Here is a 22,652-nt window from a genome sequence, read left to right as displayed (position 1 = left end):
CTATCATCTTTTGCTGCTCATTCATTTGCTTTTGAAGCAGCTCCTGCATTTCCTTTTGGGTTTGTTCTAATCTTTCCATTCTTTGATCCATATCATTGGTTTTGATCGAAAATCCGTAGTGATGCTTGGTAGGTTGGTTGGTTTCAGATTAGTCAAGAGTGATTTAGATTAATTAGAATCCCTTAATGTATTTATTAATGCATATGAAATAATGCAATGCATGAATGCAGAAAGGCGTCAATTTGAATTCAATTCCATATAAGAAAACTCTATTAGAAATTAAATTCCTTTACATAAAATGAATTACAAATACGACTTTGCCCTAGTACCCAGAACTCTAATCTTTCTAAGTAACAAAGCTAATTATTGCCCCCGATCCGATTCCAATTCATACTTCACACTCAGCGTGTCAGGCTATACTGCTAAAGTCTGTATATGGCCAGCTACTTCTCGAATCTGAACCACAGCTACCTCGATAAGATGATCTCTGCTTCTAACTTGACTCTAAAAATGGTGAAGTTGTTCATTATTACGACTTTCATTTGCTTTCAAGTGCTTGATCTGAATCTCACAATTTTGCAGCGCCATTTCTAGCTCTTCGATTCTTTGCTTCATTTCATCAATCTTGCTTAAGCTTTCTTTTAACTCTATCGTAGAGTTTCGGCTTCGATACTGACGAAGTGATCTTTCCAATACAATCACCCTATCCTTTCACTCACCATTTTCCTTCTGGCTTTCTGACAAACTCTTTTCTAAGGCCTCATTTCGCCTTTGCATATCTTGAAATCTCTGTTCCCACTTACCGGCCTTGTCCTTTTCTTCTCAGATTTCTACTCGCCACTGTTCTGACGTCTTTCCCAACCCAACAGTTCTTATTGACAAACGCAGCTTTTTATAATCCGTCTTTAGACTGCCCAGTTCCTCATCAGCCTTGTTTTTCTCTTTCTTCAACCTCTCATTCTCAAGCCTCTGAACGTCTATGTCCAATCTCAAGTTCGTCTTTTTCACCTCCATTTGCTCTATCCTTTTCTCCAAGTCCGCGTTCTTCCTCTTAAAATCTTGTCTTACAATTTCCAACTCAGAAGGAATGACTCGCAAATGCTCTTCTATTGACTGGCTTTCTTCCTGATTTAACCTGGGTGTATTATCGTTTATCCTTCTAGCCCACCATTGATGATACTCAGGAGTTGTCATTGGACCCACAGCTAGCTTCTTCATTCGGCGAGTTTGCTTCCACGCATTAGCCATCTCTTGAATCTTCTTTCTATAACCATCATCCTTGTACGAAAATTCACAATCAGTTATCCCTTGGGTCGCAGGTATAAATTGCCTTGACCTATATTGCCTTAGCACCAATAATAGGGCGTATCCAGTAGCTCCCCAAACCCCTAGCAAAGGAACCCAATCAAAAGTATCACACCTATACAGGATCTCATCTGGAAGTAACCAATGAGCTCTCCATTCAATGTCTTCCTCTCGAAGATTTTAAAGAATTGCTATCCACTTCTCCTTCGAAATGTCGTCTCTTCTGGGCGTAGCGACTATCTCCTTTAGTGGTGAATAATTTTCAGAGAAAACCCGATACGACACTTTATCCACCTTCCAAAAGTGACTATGAAACCACGAGAGTAGAAGCTGTACACATCCAATAAATCTCCCTTCACCCGTCTTCCGGCATGCACTCAATGACCTGAAAGTCTCTGCCAAAATTGCTGGAATTAGTGTAACTTTCTTATCGAGCCATCGAATAAATCGGTGATCGTTTCATCCACATACCCCAAGGCTTTAGGAAAACAACCAAGTCAGTATATACTTAAAGCAAAAACATCTAACCTTTTCACGACATCAGGTGCGTGAGGATTGCATCTTTCAAGCCTTTCAAGGAACGCACTTATCGTCCCCTTTTGCTTAATTAGATGCGACAACCCACTGCTCACTCATTCCTATTACACTCATCAGCTTCTTGGAAAAGGTTGGCACATTTACCGCTCTCGAATAGACCCTGTCCACTTGAAACTTTGAACAACGGAGTAAAGCCATATACTCATCTATCGTAGGCACTAAATCGACCGTCCCGAACGTAAAGCAGCTGTAAGCAGGATTCCAGAATTGGGCGAGGGCTTGAAACAAATGCTTGTTTACCTTTACATCAAGCAAATAAGGCAGATCTCCATAATTATCATAAAAGAGCTGTCTAACCTCATCACTCCACTGACCCCAGATTTCCTTCAATTCTTGCAAATTGTTTTGAGTTGCACTGATATGTGTAAAGTCCCATAACTCCGATACATGCCCATCAGCCAAACTATCCCCCTTTTCTTGCTGCGTTGTTTCAGACCAAGTTCGAACAGCCGCATTGTCTTCCACTTTATCAAGAAACCCGCTTTCCATGATAAGTCTTCTATCTAGCAACTGAATTTGAATTGACGCCTTTTATGATGAGATGAAATGAAATGTCATGTCATGCAAATAAAACACCAAAAGTCAGTATAACATAGAAACACAAGATATAATCAAGAAATAATAAAGATCCCTAATTGGATATCTACTAGGGTTTAGTATAATTCTACCTAAGGTGGATTCCTAAGGTTCATTATATGAAGTTTGGCTTCAAGAGTAAAGGTACCCGAACCAGCAGATTCCTCAATCCTCACCCATTATAGGCTCATATGGACCGAGTTCAGTTCAGGGGAATACATTTCCCTATGGCTGCATGGAGATGAAAAATCTCACGAAGACATAGGTACGAATGTATCCCGAAAGCAATCCACTACCCTACACGAAGGTAAAAACCTCACGAAGGCATAATTTTTCACTCCCACTTAAAAGGGTAACATTGTTCAACTTATGAAATGTATAATGCAAACAATGTTTGAACAAGAAGATAATGAATGCAAAAGGATGTCATGAGTTTTTTTAAAAAATATTTTCTCGACCATAAGAAAAAAATTAATCAACTTTGTGGCTCGACTCTCTTATTTTAAAAAAAGTCCCCAGTGGAGTCGCCAAGCTGTCAAAACCATTTTTGAAAAAATAATGATTTTAGGTTGTCAACTTTGAAAAAAATGAAAATTTGGGAGTCGCCACCAATCTTTTATTGAGGTGTGATTGGATCACCTAAAAAATGGCTTTGGTCTACGAGTTTTAGAAAAACGGATCCGGAGTCGATTACGTTAGGAAGGATTAGCACCTCGTAACGCCCAAAATTGGTACCTAGTTAATTAATTAGTGTCTAAAGGTCGAAAATTTTAAACATATAATCTTTAAAAACTTAAAACGTTACGTATTAAGACCCTTCTCAATTCAGAGAAGCAAAAATGCCACACCCAATGCGTTAGGGCACAACATTCTAATTTCCTCCAAAATGAGTTAGGTCAAAATACTCGTATAATGAAAAACTTTAAAGGAACATCCACTTATCCAAGATTTAAGAAATCACACCCAATACGTTAGGGCACAATTCCTTTAAAATCCCAAACTCGAAAAATTTCCTTTATGATTTTTAAAAAAATATTCATTTCGAGAAATCAATGCGTCACACCCAATATGTTAGGACACAACGTGTTGAATTCCCAATAATGAGCTCTTATTTTGATTAAAAGAATCTCCATTTTGAAAAAAGTTTGATTTAAAAAAATTAAAAAAATGTAATGTTATGCTACATTAAATATATAATGCAATAATAAATACTAAGATAGCATAGAAATAATGCAAATATATGAACAAATAAATAACGAATGACATATAATATATTAAATAAATGAGCAATATAAACATAATAAATGAAATTACGAAGAATTAGAGGCATACATATGAATTTTCATGTAAAACTTTAATTTATAAAATTTATAATGTACTTATGAGAACATAAAAAAAATAAAAATTAAATGATGTCAACATTATTAAAATCCAAAAAAATATGTATACATATAAATGTGAATAAAACCTTAGTTTTAAAAATATAAATGCGTATACAAAAAACATATACATGTGTTTTTTCAAAATAATTTAAAAAATAAAAAACAATTACATTGTTAAAATTAATTAAGAAAATAATAAGAAAAACCAAATTGAACAGCAATTGAAAAATTTCGGGGCAAATTCGCGAATAAATGAAACCCCAGGGACTAATTCGAACACGCGAATTACATAGAGGGGCTGGAAGGGAAATTTTCCCCTCTCCTCTAAAACGGCGCCGTTCGAACGGATTAAATCGGAATTTAAAATAAATTAAAGGTCAGATTTAAAAAATAAAAAAACTAATTGAAAGTATATTAAAAGGCGGAGGGGCTAAAAATGCAATTTACCCCTCCGCTAAAAAACACGCGGATCCTAGGCTGGGTCGGGTCAGGTCGGAGTCGGGTCGGCCTCCCCAAAACGAAGCCATTTTAGGCATCTGGGGGCTCTCCAAAACGGCACCGTTTTGGTACCTTATATAAGCCTCCAACATCTCAAAAAAAAAATCATTTTCAAAATCAAAATAAATAAATAAATAAACAAAAAAACCCTTTGAAATTTTCTCCCCTCGGTCTGCCCTCCGACTATAGGTCGGTCATCGGTCGTCGTCACACCACCATGGCCATTAATCTCCGTGGCAAAAGATCGCCGTCTGCGGTGGCGGAGGAAAAATTTCGTGTTTGACCTTTTAACCCCCTGAGTCTAAATCCGGGCTCAAATCGCACAAAACACCAACGAAAGTGCCCCTAAAAGCAACGAAACCTTTCGGCTTCCGGTCGTCTTTCATCGGAGTCGACACCCTCAGCCATCCACGGCGGTCTAGAGCTCAAAAAGGAGGTTGTATCTCTCTTTTCCTTCTTTATTAACAGTATATAAACGAATAATAAATAACAGAATGTAAAAACAACCTTTGATTTTTACTGTATCTCTGTTTGTGCTGTAAAACGTGTTTTTATTATTGATTTCCAAAAAATCATCATTTTTACAGTCTTAACAATGGCTTTATATAGCCATATGAAAAAGAAGAAAAGAAGAAACAATATCTATTTTCTTTTGATTTGATTTGCAAATCTCTGATTTCATTTTCCATATACTGTTTATTTCCTTTCCTTATTGTGCAGGTGAAGATCGGGGCTGAGATTCGTGGCTGCGGCGCTTGAGGATTTCCCTAGAATCCATAGGGTTTCTGACTAACGTTTTGGGCACTTTGGGCTACACATAATTGGGCCACCATGCCTTGGGCCCCTGCTATATTTTGGATTCGTGCCATATAGGCCAATGTAATTTGAGCCCTTTTAGGCCCGGGCAAAATCTGTTATTACAATGCACATAACAAATTTTCCTTATAAATTTCTTTTAAACCTTTTCGTTCACATTTTCCTGTAACCAAGCCCCTTCTTTACTCGAATCAAAATAAATAACATAAAATTTATTTTTTACGTTTCCTGTTATCTCCTTGATTCAGACAGTTTTAATAATAAAAGAGTGCAATTAAAATGTTTGGAGTTTAAAACTAATTTTAAATGAAGGTACTTTGATGTAGTTTACCAAAAATAGAATGATATTGCTTACGTCACGGCTCTGCCCAATTCGGATCATTGTCATAAACCTTATCTCCTAACGGATCAGTTCATTATCATTTTTTATTATAAAAAATAATTTATTTAATTGGCCAATTAAAAGTCTCCACGTCACCAGAACACATCTTCCCATGCATCGGTGCTCACACTACACACTTGTCTAATACCCAACGGAATTCAACAAAATGGACACGTCATTAATAATTATCCCCCAAATAAACCAGCACCTCAAAACCATCGCCCATGGAATATAATACCCCATCGATATTCCCTTTTCTTCTTCAATCTCAACAGCAACACCAACACCCCACCCGACCCCTAAAAATGGTCCAGACAAACCAGTCCGGTTCCGGCAATGATTTCAAGCTCGTCGGATTCTCGAATTTCGTCCGGTCCAATCCGAAATCCGATCGGTTCACCGTCAAACGTTTCCACCACATCGAGTTTTGGTGTACCGACGCCACTAACGTCGCTCGCCGTTTTTCATGGGGTCTCGGTATGCAATTTGTAGCTAAATCGGATTTATCCACCGGAAATTTGACCCATTCTTCTTATCTCCTCCGTTCCGGTGACCTGAACTTCCTTTTCACTGCCCCTTATTCCCCTTCTATCGCCGTTGCTCAAAACCTCTCCCCTCAATCTACCGCTTCCATCCCTTCTTTTGATCATTCACTCTGCCGCTCCTTCGCTGCCACCCACGGCTTAGGCGTTCGCGCCATCGCCATCGAAGTCGACGACGCCGAAACCGCTTTCACCACCAGTGTCACACACGGCGCGTTACCCTTTTCCCCTCCTACCCCACTCGGCGACGTCGCCACCATCGCCGAAGTCAAACTCTATGGCGACGTCGTTTTGCGTTACGTCAGTTACACCACCACCATAAACTCCGACCATGATTTCTTGCCGGGATTCGAGAAAATCGAAGACGCCCTTTCTTACCCTTTAGATTACGGACTCCGACGACTCGACCACGCCGTTGGAAACGTCCCAGAACTCGGTCCCGCTGTTTCGTACGTCAAATCCTTCACCGGCTTCCACGAATTCGCTGAATTCACAGCTGAAGACGTCGGAACTAGCGAAAGTGGACTAAACTCCGTCGTTTTAGCTAACAACGAAGAAATGGTATTACTTCCGATGAACGAACCGGTGTTCGGAACAAAAAGGAAAAGCCAAATCCAAACGTATTTAGAACACAACGAAGGTGCCGGAGTTCAACATTTGGCATTGGTGAGTGAAGATATATTCAAGACGTTAAGAGAAATGAGGAAGAGAAGCTTCGTCGGCGGTTTTGAGTTCATGCCGTCGCCGCCGCCGACTTATTATAAAAAATTGAAGCAAAGGGCAGGGGATATTTTGAGTGATGAACAGATTAAAGAGTGTGAAGAACTGGGGATTTTGGTTGATAGAGATGATCAAGGGACTTTGCTGCAAATTTTCACTAAGCCAGTTGGTGATAGGCAAGTTTTTCTCTGTACTAATCATTTTATTTTCTTCGTTTTTAAAAACGTAATTAGCTTCCTACAATTATGGATGACATGACAGTGAACACTGAACAACTCAGACAAACTGGAGTTGATGATTTTTAGATTCAAAGCTATTCTTTGGGATTGAATTCTTTTTGTTTAAGTTCTTTAATTTAATGAATCTGGGTGGGTTAATTTTGGTTTTAGTCCCTGTATTTGCTTTAATTGGGACAATACCGTTAAAAGTGTCTAATTTGTTGCATGTTCAACCAATAATAATAATGAATGAGGTTTATAAAAATAGGATTAAATCTTTCATTTCTACATAATTAAGGGATTAGAATCAGAATTAGATTGAATTCGGGCATCTAGCTCACTTAGACCGTAGATGTCAAGTATAGGATTAGATCGCATTTAGGGGATGAAATTACAGATTTGATTATTGGATAAATTTTTTTTTGGTGCAGTCTAAGTTTAATTTACAATTTAGGGATATTAACATTAGAAGTTATTTAACAATAAAATTGATTGCATTAATTTGTCCCTGTTTTTAGTAAAGGTTCAATACACAATAATTTTATGGAGAAAAATTAGTTCGTATGCCCTTATAAATGTATATTTTCCTTATTTTTTAGAGGTACAAATATAATTATATCAATATTTGTGATCACAAGTAATGAACTGAATAACTAATTTAACTTAACAAACTAACCAATCAACAATAAATCTAGATGACCACGCATACATTTACATTCCTTGTAGCACTCTTCAAGTTTTCAAAGCTTCAACCTTGTCATTCCATAACTTCTCATCGCCATACATGTATATTATTTCTTGTTTGGTTAACTAAAGTGGGAACCTTTTATTTTTAGGCCAACCATCTTCATAGAGATAATACAAAGAATTGGGTGCCTGGTGAAGGATGAAGAAGGAAAGCAATACCAAAAAGGTGGATGTGGTGGTTTTGGGAAAGGCAACTTTTCTGAGCTCTTCAAATCCATTGAAGAATATGAGAAATCTCTTGAAGCCAAACAGTCCCAGAATCCATGACTTGATTGAAAAAAAAAAGGGGGGGGGGCTTCTTCTTGCTATATATAAAACTTCATGTTACCCATGTTATTCGAATTTGAATATGAATATCTAATAGACATAGTTCTTGTTTTTTGAACAATTTTATTATAGGTTTTGATTATATCTGCTTGTTTTAACACAATACTTAAAATTACCTATAACCTATAAATAGGAGGATGATGCGTTTTAGCGCACTCGAACTCACATCCTTTTGTATTGGCAATAATACCCATGCCAATTGAATTAAGACTCAATCGACTATAGACATAATTATAAGCTATATATTGTGTATAATCTCATAGAACTCTCTCCTTTGCTAGCATCTTTACATTTAAAATCAGTTCACTTAAATTGTCAGAATTTAGAAATTGAATGTGATAATAGGTATATTTGGCAGCCATTTTTTTTATCGAGTTGAGCATAAGTATTTTTAAAATTTATTTAAAGGATTGTATTTTTATGATCATGTTCAAACACTTCTCGGATAGTGATACTTGAGTGAAAATAAAATGTTGGGATTAACAAATTTTGGTGAAGCAATTGAGATGGATAATGATGTTAAGGTATCATGATGAATAGTTTAATTGAAGAGGTGTTTTTATTATAGGATTTGATTAAATTTTTTACTATTAGGTGGATCAATTTTATACTATTGTAAAGAATTAAATATGGCTAAATTGAAATGGAGTTAACATTTAATGTTTAACAAGGTCAATATTTTTAAAGTTTTTATGATTATGTAAATGAAATCTTTTTGTTTGTCAAGACATTTTTATACATTAAATGTTAACTCCGTTATGATTTGGACTTATTTGATTCTTTTTAATAGTATAAGAACTAAATTGATCTATTTAATAATAAAGAGGCTAACTTAATATAATCCTTATAATACATGAACCTCTCGAATACTTTAACCTTAATTGAAGTTAAGGCGTAAGGCATGTTAGAATTTGAGATGCATTAACAAAATGTGGAACTCGAATTTAGAGCTCCTTCAATCCACCTCACCAGGAACAGTTGTTGGATTATTCTTGTATGGATCACACGTGGAGACTTAAAGAAAGCTACTTTGCTCCTTAAGTGGCTAACAATAATAAGATAGATACATACCACGTCGTCTATAAATATCCGTCCTTGGCCTTAGGAGGGAACTTCCCCCCCTCCAAACTCTCTACTTTTATATGCTATACATTTTTCTCCCCTTTCTCTCAGCACTTCATCACCATGTGAATCACCATTTTTCACCCTCAATAAATATATACTTGTATTCAACACATTAAACAACTAGTCTCGAGGTTTTAGATAACTTGAGCCATGTGAGTATAAACATGATATTCTTTTCCAATTGCAAAATGCAGCTAAACATGATATTCTTCTCTTAGGTATACTTAAGAAAATTGTAACTACTTTTTTTTCTTCACCATATATCTTCATTCTTGACTATCAGTTATGGAGTCACTTAGTTCTTTTCCCCCAACCATCCATCAATTTTTTTAATTGCCATCTTCAAAGTTTCTTCTTCATTAATTTCCAAAATATGACTTTGAATTTAATAATTTTCAATTAATCCAAGTCATCCCCTCTTAGTTATCTCTTATGAACTTTTTCTTCACTTCCATATGCATCGATTCTGGCTTTTTATTTATCGTTTCATTTAAGTCGCTAAATTGTTAAAATTGTTGTTGTATGGTCTTCTTTATTTACACCTCTTGCACTAATTGTTAAAATTCTAGCTTTTTTCAAGAAACAACTTTGAATGTCACGAATCTGTGTATCAAAATTCGAACAGTTTTCTTCTCCGATCTTCGACATGGACTATCATATGACTTAGATCTAAGGTATGTTTTTTTGCTCGTCAATGGATGTTGATCCACCATATTAATCGCCAAATCGTCACTTGGAGCTTGCTAGTCGGGCTTAAAAAAAACTTAACAACACAATAATTTAAATAAAAACTTTTGGACAGTTAAGTAACTTAAATGAAAACTTTCAAATAATTTAATGATTGTTTTGTAACATTTTGAAGTTAAGTGACTAAAACATAAATTTACTAATAGTTTAGTGACCTTGGGTGTAATTTACGTTTATTATAATTGATGATGATAATCAAAAAGCAAATTCAAATGACAAGGCAAGGGTTCTTGAACCTAAAAATAGAAAATTTACTTTTTAGTAAAAATTTTAATTGAAAGTTAATATATGGTAAAATTGCATGTTATACTCTAAAAAATCATTTAATGTTTCCAAAATGGCGCCATCATAAATTAATACTAAATAAATGATAAAAATTATGCTTTACTTCTAAAAAATTATAATTCATTCCACCTCTAATATTCATTAAATCTACAATCACAATCAGGGGCAACCAAAATGAAAAATTACTTATATTATCTCTTTAATTTTAAAAATTACAAGATAACATAATAATAAAATTTTATTCATTTTAATCCTCTTAAAACAATTTCCTAACTTCGTCTCACAAAACAACTGAAATAACTTCCCATTTCCATCTTTCCAAAAGAACTAAGAATGAAACTACTTTTGACTTTGGTTTTCCATATTTAGATATACATTCCCTGCCACCTACTTCAACTATTTATGTCTCTCTCAATTATCATTTGTTCTTAGGTATACCCAAGAAATTGTAACCTACTTTTTTTCTTCACCATATATCTTGATTCTTGATTCTTGACTATTAGTAATGGAGTTGTAACTTTGTGCACTTAATTCCTTTCCCAACCATCCATCAACAAGAAAATTCAATGTCATCTTCAAAGTTTCTTCTTCATTTATTTCCAAACATGTGTTTATATGACTTTGAATGTATATCATTTTCAATTTAATCCTAGTCTTCCCCTCTTAGCTATATCTCTTATGAATTTCTTCTTCACCTAATCGACATTGCTTACGCTTTTGAATCCCAATTTTTCAATTGAGGTTTCTAAACAAATCCAAATTGCATTCGCCGGTCCTCGTCTTGGTCGTCCTCGTCGTGGTGCTGGTCATTATCAATAAGTTTTCTACTGTTTTTCGGGGAAAAGGTGGGATGACTGGTTTTGCTTACGTGAGAGGGTGAACTTTGAAAGTAGAAGAAGGGTTGAAAAATGTGATGTGAAATTTAGGTAAAGTCCTATGCATGGTTTCTATGTTGACATTGTAATACATACTTAAAAGGAAAATAAAAATAAAAACTAGAAAGTTTCCGTCTGATAGATATGTATTAACATCATTTAACATGTTTTCAACAAAATATTACACGCATGGTAATGGCAGAATTATCCGAATCACCTATAGAAGAGGCATTTTATCAAAATCGGATTTGGGGTGGAGCGAGATAGGATGGGATGGATTTCAATTAAAATTTGCAAGCCCGGAAGGTGCCAATGTGGGGGCTGAGTTGAATTTATAAAATCTACTCTTAGTCAAAATTATTTAAATTGATGAATTATGAATTCTTAAGTTGGCTAAAATGAACTTAAATTGAATTATTAATTATTAAAGGGCTAAAAATGCAATTACTCCGTCTTCGCAGAAGGCCAAATTACCTCCTGCTTACCCCTAACTTTGTGTTAGGTTTAGATGAAACCCGGCTGCCCCATCAAAATACCCTCTTTTTTTCTTGCCTTGATTTTGAATGCTTCGAATTAGGATTTTCTTTTAAAATTTTAATATTTGAATCGATTACCAAAAAAATCAACTAGAACTTGACTTGTCCGAAATTTTAAATAAATTTTTATATTATATTATATTATTATTTGAAAATTAAATAAAAATATATAAAACAGGTAAAATGTTATAAAGTATTATAAACGTTTAAAACAATTAATTAAAGTATAAAAATAGTCCTTTTGAATAAAATGGTTATATTGCAGTTTTAGACCTCTTAAAATTATCAATTAAATTTATTTTTTTCACCATAAAATTTTTAGATTCGACCCCCAATAATTTAATATTTTCATCTTGACCCTTAATAAAAAAAATGATGTCTTCGTTGTCATCCGAAACTTTGAAATTAGGTACAAAGAACACAAAATTATTTGATATGATGTAAATAAACTCTCCCAATGTGTAAACTTGAAAAAGAAGTTGACAAATAATAATATAAGAACAACAACACAACATAATAGAATTTTAAACCTTTTGACACAATATTTTATGGGTTTTTTCTCATGTAAAAACTCATGCAAGATTATAATTTTTTAATTGTAAATTACCATTTGATTTTTTTTAATTGGTAGGTTCAAAATTCAAAAAAAAAAAAAAAAAAGAAGAAGGTATTATCGTAGTAATTTCTTGAGGTTGAGGCAAACCTAACGTGATTGCGTGATGGGAACTCCAAGCATTAGCCTTCTCCACACATTCCCCATTCCCAATTTATTTAAATTTCATTATTTTCGTTTTGGTCAAACATTATTTTAAAAAAATGTATTCAATTAAAATATAATTTAATTCATCTAAAATATGTTTAGTATATCATTTGGTATTCGAGTTTGGCACTTTTTTTTAATGTAGTACACGTGTAACGTGTTATTTTCTTGTCACTTGTATTTAACATAAGTTATATATTTTGGTACCCAAAGGTAATAGTGTTTTAACTGTTTATAGTGTTTAATTCGGGTTTTAGGGTTGATTTGATGAAAGTTAATTACTAATATTATTAGGTTTGAATTTTCATGTTTTTGTTAATAGAATAATTTTAGTGTTAATTACAATTTATTTAATTTTGTATTTAATTTTTCAAATATAGTTCGATGAATGTGATTTAATTCAAGTTTTAGGGTTTATTTAATGAAAATTAATTGCTAATATTATTAACTAATTATGAATTTTCATCAAATCAACTTTAAAACTCGAATTAGACACTAAAAGGTTAACATCGTTACCTTTAAGTATTAAAACAAGTACCCATATTAAAAAAAAATCAAACTTAAGTACCAAATTACATATTCAACCTATACAATAAAATATAGTTTAATTCAGAAAATTTGAAAATTTTCATTTTATTATTTAAAATATATTAATTTAAAATATATATTAATATATAACTTTAAAATGTTCTTATATTAATCATAAGGATAAAACAACAACTAATCCCTAAACCAACCCTTCTTATATTGGTCACTATTTTTTTGTCTAAATTAGTTTAAGAACTTGGTAGCTTTTCTCAAATTGATCTCTAAACTTGAATTCCATTAAAGTATAATGACATGACACAATCTCAATTTGGTACATTATCGCTTGAATTTTTATAGAAAATCAAAATCTTTATATATTTTTAATAATGTATTATATTTTATGTATTTTTTAACTTTTCAAGCGATAACATGGTTCAATCCAAATTCAGAGACAAAATTGGAAAAATTTGTCAAATTTCAAATTAGTGTAGACCAAAAAATTAAAGGCCAAGTTGTAAAAAGTTGTTAAGTTCAAGGACTAAATATTACTTTATCCCTTAATAATCCAAAATTTTAATATATTTATTTTTCAAATAAATAAATTTGATGAGATGTTAAAGAAGAAAAGAAAATGCATTTAGAATCATTAGTTAAAATGATAAATTTATTGAATTTTTTCTTTGAAGTAATTACATTTTTTTTGTACAATAAATGAAAACATTTTAAATTCGTAACTAATTTTTTTAACGAATTAATTTAAGCAAGCTTATAAAAGCTGTAATTAATTATCCACTTCTTTAAAATTAATTAAATTAGTACATTTTAAAGGATTAATATATTTTTTTAGTTCCTGAATTTAACAATTAGATCTACTTTTGTACTTTAAATTGGCAATTAGATTCACTTTTGATCCTTGAGCTCAGAGGCGGTTCTAGGGGGGCTGGCATAGGCCCCCCCCCAATGAAAAATTATCATTTAGGCTTTCTAATTTTTTTTAAAATTTAAATTAATAAAGATAAAATTACACTTTGACCTCCTAAAATTATAAAAATTCGATTTAATTCTTTAAAATTATAAAGATTAAGACTATAAAAAAAATTAAAATTTCATTCGGCCCCCCTAAAAAATTGTTCTAGCTTTGCCCCTGCTTGAGCTTAGTAAATGTAAAAGTTCAATAGCATAGCACAATCTCAAAGCGCCACATATCAAATTTTGATGGAATCCAAGTTCAATGATCAAAATAGACTTAATTGTCAAGTTTAAATACAAAAGTGAACGAAAAATAAGAATATCAAAATGTATCTAATTGCTAAATTCAGGGACAAAAGTTATATTAATCCTATTTTAATGAAAATTGTACTAAAAATATAAAATTAACATGAGGAGAATTAATTATTACAGTTACCAAAGGTATCACGATAAACAAGATGAAAGTATTGTGTGATTCTAGGGTATTTCTTTATTTTATTAATTTAGAAATAATTTGCTTTTTTTTTTACTCTTTGATCAACAGTAATTTTGTCAGATTTACGTGTTAAGTTTCTAATTAATTAATTAACCAAGACTTTTGAAAATGTGAAATTTAAAATAATTGAAAACATTAATACTGCATTTTCAAGTTCCAAAGCATGCATTGTCATGTGCTACTTATTTTAGGTTAAATTAGACTATTAGTCCCTGTTATAGATTTAATCCCTATACTTTAATTTGATCAATTTTAGTCCCTGCATTATTTGAATTTTGTAATTTAAGTCATAGCTTAAACGATAGCAATTAAATCATTAAGTTAAATACCACTGTTAGTCATGTAATTGTATTATACGTAAGTTGTGAATTTAATTAATATTCTTTAATTTAATCATATTTAGTTTCTATACTTTCCATTTTTTTTAAATTTCAACCCGACTAGTTATTACACCATTAACTAAAACCACATGGTATTTTTTTTTGTGAGTGTTATGTAAAAATAACAAGCTAACATGACATTACACATGTGATAATATATTTACCACATATGATTTTGAAAAATAGTATAATTTAACTTAACGAATTTAGTAGCTACCTTTTGATCAGGATTAGAATTTCAAGTTTTGAAAAGTATTTACACATAATACAGGGATTAAAACATAATTTGACCTTAGTACTTTTGCTTTTGGGTCTTTCAACATTGCACAAAGATACTAACGAGTGACATTCATTCCTTTATTTATTTTTATTTGGAAGATTGTGAAATTATTTATTAATTATGCAATCAATGAACAAATTGCCCTTTTAATTGTAAATGTCTTTTAATGCATTATTAATTTATGATCCCTAGTCTTTGCAACGTGGTTGTTTAGATTAAACTCCAAATGGTTAGAAAATTGATTTTCTTTTCATTTTAAAACTCCCATTTTCCAAAATTATTGAACAAACTAATAGAATTTTGTTTAATTACAATCTAAGATAAGTGAAAAGGTAAAAAAAATTGCTAAAAAAACAAAAGGAAAGGAGAAAAAGAAAATACAAGTTTTTAATAATAAAAATAATAACAATAATAATTTCCCCACTTTGAATCCTCTTTATTTCTCGTGGTTAATGCTATCGCTAGCAAATAACGGTGTTTATGAGTCAAGCCGAAGTGAGGTTTGGTTTCTAAAAAATTTTAGGTCCAAGTTCGACTTATCCAAACCTAGGAATGGATCTAGGGGTCGTAGGGGGCGGTCGCCCCCCTTTGAATTTTCAGATTTTTGAATTTCATATATAAATTATCATGTATTTTAGATTTGATATCAACATTATATAACATTCACCCCCTTGGTCAAATTGTATTTCATATAATTCACCTCCTTAAGCCATAAGGTTATACTAATACAAAGTATTTTTCAGTTTTTAATTGTATAACTTTAATAATAATAATAATCAAATATTAATGTATGATGGGCCTTGACAGACTAAACTTAGAAGCCCAATATGGACTTTAAAGCTTGACTGGTTTAATTAATTTGGTTGCTTCTTCAAGCAAGCGACATGATCAATTAAGAGACACTGAGGTATCTCATATCGCAGAGTTGATTGACAGTGGTGAGCTTGAAATTTGCAAAGAAAAAATCAAGCTGGTACTCTCCAACGTCTAGGTGATACTCGATGGGGGTCTCATTCAGCTTCTCTCAATAGTTTGATGAGGATGTTTGATTTTGTCTGTGTTGTATTACAGGATATCATCAAATCCGACAACCTTACTCAAATGAGTGAAGTTGATGGAATATATGATGAAATGGCATCCGTTGAATTTGTTTTCATCTTGCATTTCATGATTGAGATGTTTGGAATCTCTGATGATCTCTGTCAAGCATTGCAGTATAAATCGCAGGATATACTAAACGCGATGCAGCTGGTGTCATCAACTAAAACGCTTCTCCAAAAATTTGGAGAACATGGGTAGGATCCTTTATTTGAGAAAATGAAGTTATTTTGTAAAGATCATGAGATAGTAGTCCACAATTTAAGTGCTCTGTACAAAGCAAGTCGAGGTTGATCTTGCATCTAGAGAGATAACCTCACAATTGAGCATCACTATCGGTTTGATATATTCATTGTTGGTATCGATTCATTACTAACAGAAACAAATTCTCGCTTTAATGATGAGGCTATGGAGTAACTTGTTCTTAGCTCCGCTTTGGATCCACGAGATAATTAGAAAGCTTTTCGGGTGGAAGATATCTGCAAGCTTATGAATGATTTTTATCTGAACGATTTTACGAAGCAATAAAAGCTACACACGAAGATTCAATTGGAGCATTTTCAACTTGATGCTCATCAAAGCACGGAGTTGCAGAAAGTTTCTAAAGTTGCTGAGTTGTGTAAAGTGCTAGCTAAAACAAATAAGTAAAATATTTATCCTCTTCTTGATAGAATTATTCGTCTTGTGCTAACTCTTCCCGTGTCTACTGTAACAACCTAACGAACATTTTCAACCATGAAAATTGTGAAGACAAAGCTTTGCAATAGAATGGTGGATGATTTTCTTTCAACTTACATGGTGGCATACATCGAAAAAGAGATAGCTCGAGAATTTTTAACGTATTCTATCATTGATGAGTTCGATCTTATGAAAAAGCGGAGGGTGCTATTTAAGATGACTAGTATTGAGAAATAAGACTAAGGCCAAGTTTTTTTAATTTAATTTTTAAAATTATAATGATATTTATGAAATTTCTAGTATAGTATTAGTTATTCTTTTTTGCATATTGGAAAGAAATATTTAATTTTATATAGTGTGGTTTTTTTCTTTTAATTTTTTTCACAGTTAAATCGTTCATGCTTTTTAAAAAACATTAAATCAATTTGTTTGATAAGGAAAAAAAGTATCCATAAAGAATTGACAATTTTTTACGTTAAAAAAAAGGTCGTACGGATTTAGAAGGAGTAAAATCTTGGATTCGTCCCGGTCCAAATCCACACAAAAAGTTCATTTCAATGTTTAAAAATAATATTTTTAGTTTAATTATAAAATATATAAATAAAAATTTATTTTTATTATTTATGAACAATAAAATGAGGTGAATTGAACTTGTTCAAGGTTGAAAAATATAAACCCGCGGATAGAGATATCTATGGTTCGGATTTGAAATAAATAAAGAAAACAAAAAACACTTTTATGTTTACACTTGAATTAAATTTGATTTATTGAGTTTATAATAATTTTTATTGAATTAAATTTTATTGTTTAATTTTATTTTAGTCCAGGCAAGTCAACCTAAATATAGAAAATCTTTGTTCAAAATTTGCTCATGAAGAAACAGATGATTCAACTCTTAAGCAGATCTTACTTACAATTACAATGTTTCTTTAGTAGATGGAAAAATTAGGTTAAAAATTAAAATAAAAAAATAAATGCCAATATTTTCAATGTTCGCAAGCAAGAATAAAGAATGGATTATTTTGTTCAAAGCAGAATAACGTTTTATACCATATTCATTCAAAATGATATAAATATTCTTAAATCAACTATAATTGCATCTATTTTCAAAATTATTACATTTTGAATTATAAAATTACTCATAAAAATCAGATCCAACATCAAATCGGTTAAATGTCTTGATCGAATCATTTAAAAATTTAAAATTACTAAAATTAACAAAAAATATTAATTAAAATTTCAATTTATTTTGTTCAGAAATAAAAGAAAAGGCTTTGGTTTCTTCTTTTCTTTTTCAATTTTAATTGATTTTTTATTCTTGATTTCTGATTTCTTTTATGCTATAAATCTTTTGTTGACCGGAAATAAGTCAATAATGGTGATAATGAGGAAAGCAAGGACCGGGATATATTGGGTAAGTTTATTGGCTTAGGATAGTTTTTTTTTTTCCTTGTGTCGAAACCATTTTTTAGATTATTTTAATGATATGATATTTTCCTCAAAATTATTATTATTATTATTATTATATTACCAAATTTTGAATTATATAAACATAACCAATATCAATTTTATAAAAATCAGATTGGAACATCATATTCCCAAAAAATTAATAATAATTTTAAAATTTTAAATATATTTAAAATATTAAGAATTAAGAAAAATTAAAGATATAAAATACCAAAATACAATGAATTTTTTGTTAAAATAATAAAAAATTGATCTAAAATTTAACCGATTCAATCATTCAATAATGTTTCGTTGTTGTTGACCAGAAAAAATAAGTCAATAACCCCAAAATTTCTATTTCTTTTTCCACCAAAAAATTTTTCCATTGCCCTTGGACAAGTGCGTAAAATTGAAGCTGCACTTATTTTATTTATTTATTATTTTTCTACTTTCTTCAGTCAAAAAATAAAACATTTCTAGCTACAAAAATGTCAAATACCAGAATTAAAAACACAAGAAAAAATATTTAAAAAAACCATGGAAATGAAATCCAGAAAGTAAAAAAAAAAAAAAGAAGCTTTGCTTGGACTTTGAGCATTAAAAAAAAAGAGAGCTGTAAATGTGAACTTCCCTTTGCTCGGGACCCAGAAATCAATGGAGTTTTAATTTTTTAATTTAATGTAAAAAAAAAAAAAAGAAGCAGGAAACAAAGAGGAAATAACCCATGAAGTAGATGAAGAGCAAGAAGACCAGGTAAATCATATTTTATTTATTTATTGTTGGGTAAATTCTACTATTAATTTCAATACCTTACGAAAGTTATGAATTTAATCCTTATACTTCAATTTGGTCATTTTAATCTTATACTTGTCGAATTATAAAATTTCAATACTCACTAAACGATAATTGTTAAATTTCATTAAGTTTTGTTACTTTCAAATTCTGATACAATAAATATTTTGTCATATATATAATGTCGTGCAGATTATTATTTTTACATATTTCTCACTAAAAATCTAGTTAATGGGTTAACGAATGTCATTTAGTGTCAAGATTGAAAATTCAAATTCCAAATCCAATTAGAGAATATAGATTAAATCTACAAGTGTTCGTAAGGAGTACATGATTAGTAATGATTGAATTTAATCAAACAAATATAACTATTACCGTTAGGGTAATGACTAAAATATCAAAATATGAAAAGTACAGGGACTAATAGCAGAATTTAACGTTTATTTATTTAAGTGGTTGGTAATTTTGGGTTGCATTTATTATTATTATTATTTGTTCCATATGAAACCGCGTTTTTCAAAAAGTAGACTTTTTAAATATTTTTTCCTTTTTGTTTTTCTTTTTAAAAAAAAAAAATTCAAAGTCTTTAACACTGATTCAAAGATGACCACCTAGAAAAAAAATATATATTTACATTTCTTCTTTAGCTTTTCCTCTTTGCCTTTCCCTTTTATTAGCTTCTTATTTACTTTGGGTTTTTTTTTTTTTTATATCTCCTCTCCCCCCCAGAAAAAAACCCATCAATTTTAAGTAATTTTCCTCTCTGGGTTTTGGTTTTTTTCTCAGATTTTGGGGTTTTTGGTTTGTTGTTGGCCTTTTCATTTTCATGTAGGATTTTCTCAGTAACCAAACAAGAAAAAAGATCAGTGCAATGTTGGTGAGAGTTTCTTTAGGTCTTGTTGTTCTTTTTCTTTCGATTTCATATGCTGCTTTTGAAGCTACTGCTAGAATCCATTATGACCGAATCAAAACTGGGAATCCCAATTCCAATTCCAATATTTCCAGTTTGGCTGGAATTGAATTCCCAGATCATATGAGCTTCAATGCAGTTTCTTCTTCTACAAGTACCAATGGTTGTTCTTGTCTTAATGATGATGATGATGGGTCAAAGAAGATTGTTAAGTTGCACTTGAACCAGAGACAAATAGATTCAAAAACAGAGCCAAAATCCTCTGTTTTAGATTCAACCATGAGGGATTCCATTAGGATTCAAGCACTTCATACAAGGGTCATTGAGAAAAAGAATCAAAATGCCATTTCAAGGCTAAACAAGCAATCCAGTTTGAAGCCGGCGATCGAAAAAGCCGCCGCACCAGAATCTTACACAGACGGGTTTTCCGGTCAGCTCGTAGCGACTTTGGAATCTGGTGTTAGCCTTGGTTCAGGGGAGTATTTCATTGATGTGTTTATTGGTACACCTCCTAAACATTTCTCTTTAATACTTGATACTGGTAGTGATCTTAATTGGATTCAATGTGTTCCTTGTTATGATTGTTTCGAACAAACCGGCCCGTATTATGATCCGAATGAATCGAGTTCGTATCGGAATATAAGTTGTCAAGATCCTAGGTGCAATTTGGTTTCACCCCCCGATCCTCCTCTGCCTTGTAAAACAGAGAATCAAACTTGTCCTTATTATTATTGGTATGGTGATAGTTCGAATACGACCGGTGATTTCGCGGTCGAGACGTTTACCGTCAATTTAACGTCGAATGGGAACTCGGAGTTTAAACCGATCGAGAATGTGATGTTCGGTTGTGGCCATTGGAATAGGGGTCTTTTTCACGGTGCCGCAGGGTTATTAGGCCTTGGGAGAGGGCCACTCTCGTTTGCCTCGCAGCTACAATCATTATATGGTCATTCATTTTCGTATTGTCTCGTTGATCGGAACAGTGATACGAATGTCAGTAGCAAGTTGATTTTGGGGGAGGATAAAGCTCTTCTCAACCACCCCAATTTGAATTTCACGTCTTTGCTTACCGGGAAGGAGAATTCGGTCGATACATTTTACTATGTTCAAATAAAATCCATCCTAGTCGGCGGTGACATCTTGCCTATACCCGAAGAAACATGGCGATTATCGACCGATGGTACCGGTGGTACCATCGTCGATTCCGGTACTACTTTAAGTTACTTTGCAGACCCTACTTACAAGATCATCAAAGAAGCATTTGTGAATAAAACAAAAGGGTACCCATTGTTGAAAGATTTCCCAATCTTGAATCCATGTTACAATGTGTCCGGGATCGAAAATGTAGAGCTACCCGATTTCGGTATCGAGTTCCTCGACGGAGCCGTATGGAATTTCCCGGTCGAAAACTACTTCATTTGGCTCGAAGACGACGTGGTTTGTTTAGCCATATTGGGGACGCCAAGATCAGCACTTTCAATTATAGGGAACTATCAACAACAGAATTTTCATATCTTATATGATACAAAGAAATCAAGGTTGGGATATGCACCAATGAAATGTGCTGATGTTTAAAAGCTTCATTCACATTGTAAAACAATGGCACATTATTTAGATTAGATAACATATACAAGAAATCAAAATTCTTTTTTTTTTTTTGTAAGATTTTCAGTTTATACATTAAAGAAAATGAAATTTAAACATTCTTGAATTGTTGTATAATAATAAAAAAATCAAAATTTACTGGTAAAATGCCTTCTTTATTTATTGCCTTTAAAACATTAGATTTTTCTTTTTTGCCTAGCCTTGTTTATCATAATAAAATCATTGCAGGCTTTGCATATTGTTGATAAAATTCCTATGGAGGTCCTTGTATTAGGAGTTAGATTGCATTTTTTTCCTTTTACTTAAAAAATAGGCAAATTAGTCCTTATACGTTAGATCAAAGAGCAAAAAGGTCTTTTTTGTTAAAAATTTCATCCATTTCTATTGTTAAAAACTGGTATGACTGATGAAATAACTAACTAGTTACACATGGTGTGTCACATGCACCTCATGTTGATGTACATGAACTAGTTTTTAATAGTAAAAGTTAATGGAATTTTTAACAGAATGATCAATTTATTCTTTAATCTAACGTACAAGGACTAATTTGTTCATTTTTTAATAGAGGGATCAAATACAATCTGTCACTTAGTATAAGGGCCTCAATGCTACTTTTACCTTAATTGTTGAATGAAAACTTTTGTTTTTGCTTATTTGACTTGCTGCTGCGCCAATAAAAAAAATGAAAAAAAAGTTCTCTTAGATTTTGCTATTAGTAGCAAAAATTTTGGATTTAGACTTTATACTTTAATTTGATATTTTCTAGTTTATTTAGTTTTCGGATTTAGAAATTTTAATCTTGACCAAAGCACAGTTGTCAAATTCATTAAGTTCTGTTATTTTTAAAATCTTACGTGGCAGCCTTATTATTTATAATGATTAATGTCATTTTAGCTTGTTATTTCGCATATTAATCACAAAAAACTAGTTAATAGATTTAACTACTATTGTATCAAAATTGAAGTTTCAAAATTAATATAGACTAGGGATTAATAAGACAATTCAAGTAAACAAATTCAATTGCTAAAGTCT

At 31.9% G+C, this 22,652-nt stretch overlaps 2 protein-coding genes across 2 annotated transcripts; both read left to right on the top strand.

The window, feature by feature from the left end:
• The first annotated feature begins 5,765 nt into the window (after positions 1 to 5,765).
• Positions 5,766 to 8,192, top strand: LOC105789489 (4-hydroxyphenylpyruvate dioxygenase). The gene is made up of 2 exons (XM_012616861.2): positions 5,766 to 6,994; positions 7,873 to 8,192. Exons 1-2 carry the CDS (start codon positions 5,781 to 5,783, stop codon positions 8,048 to 8,050), a joined length of 1,392 nt encoding a protein of 463 aa, XP_012472315.1. The 5' UTR covers positions 5,766 to 5,780; the 3' UTR covers positions 8,051 to 8,192.
• Positions 8,193 to 19,781: 11,589 nt separating this feature from the next.
• On the top strand, positions 19,782 to 21,666 carry LOC105789483 (aspartyl protease family protein 2). Its single transcript, XM_012616855.2, has one exon. The coding sequence runs from the start codon at positions 19,977 to 19,979 to the stop codon at positions 21,588 to 21,590; it is 1,614 nt and encodes a 537-aa protein (XP_012472309.1). The 5' UTR covers positions 19,782 to 19,976; the 3' UTR covers positions 21,591 to 21,666.
• Positions 21,667 to 22,652: the final 986 nt, after the last annotated feature.

The sequence above is a fragment of the Gossypium raimondii genome, chromosome 7 (genome assembly GCF_025698545.1).
Source record: "Gossypium raimondii isolate GPD5lz chromosome 7, ASM2569854v1, whole genome shotgun sequence".
Classification (NCBI taxonomy): Eukaryota; Viridiplantae; Streptophyta; class Magnoliopsida; order Malvales; family Malvaceae; genus Gossypium; species Gossypium raimondii.
This window is presented reverse-complemented; position numbering and strand designations above follow the sequence as displayed.

Excerpts from the sequence above, each read along its gene's own strand:
- LOC105789489 (XM_012616861.2), top strand. The coding sequence starts at position 5,781 with ATGGAATATAATACCCCATCGATATTCCCTTTTCTTCTTCAATCTCAA. Across the intron at positions 6,995-7,872 it reads ACTAAGCCAGTTGGTGATAG|GCCAACCATCTTCATAGAGA; the intron begins GCAAGTTTTTCT and ends TTTTATTTTTAG.
- LOC105789483 (XM_012616855.2), top strand. The coding sequence starts at position 19,977 with ATGTTGGTGAGAGTTTCTTTAGGTCTTGTTGTTCTTTTTCTTTCGATT.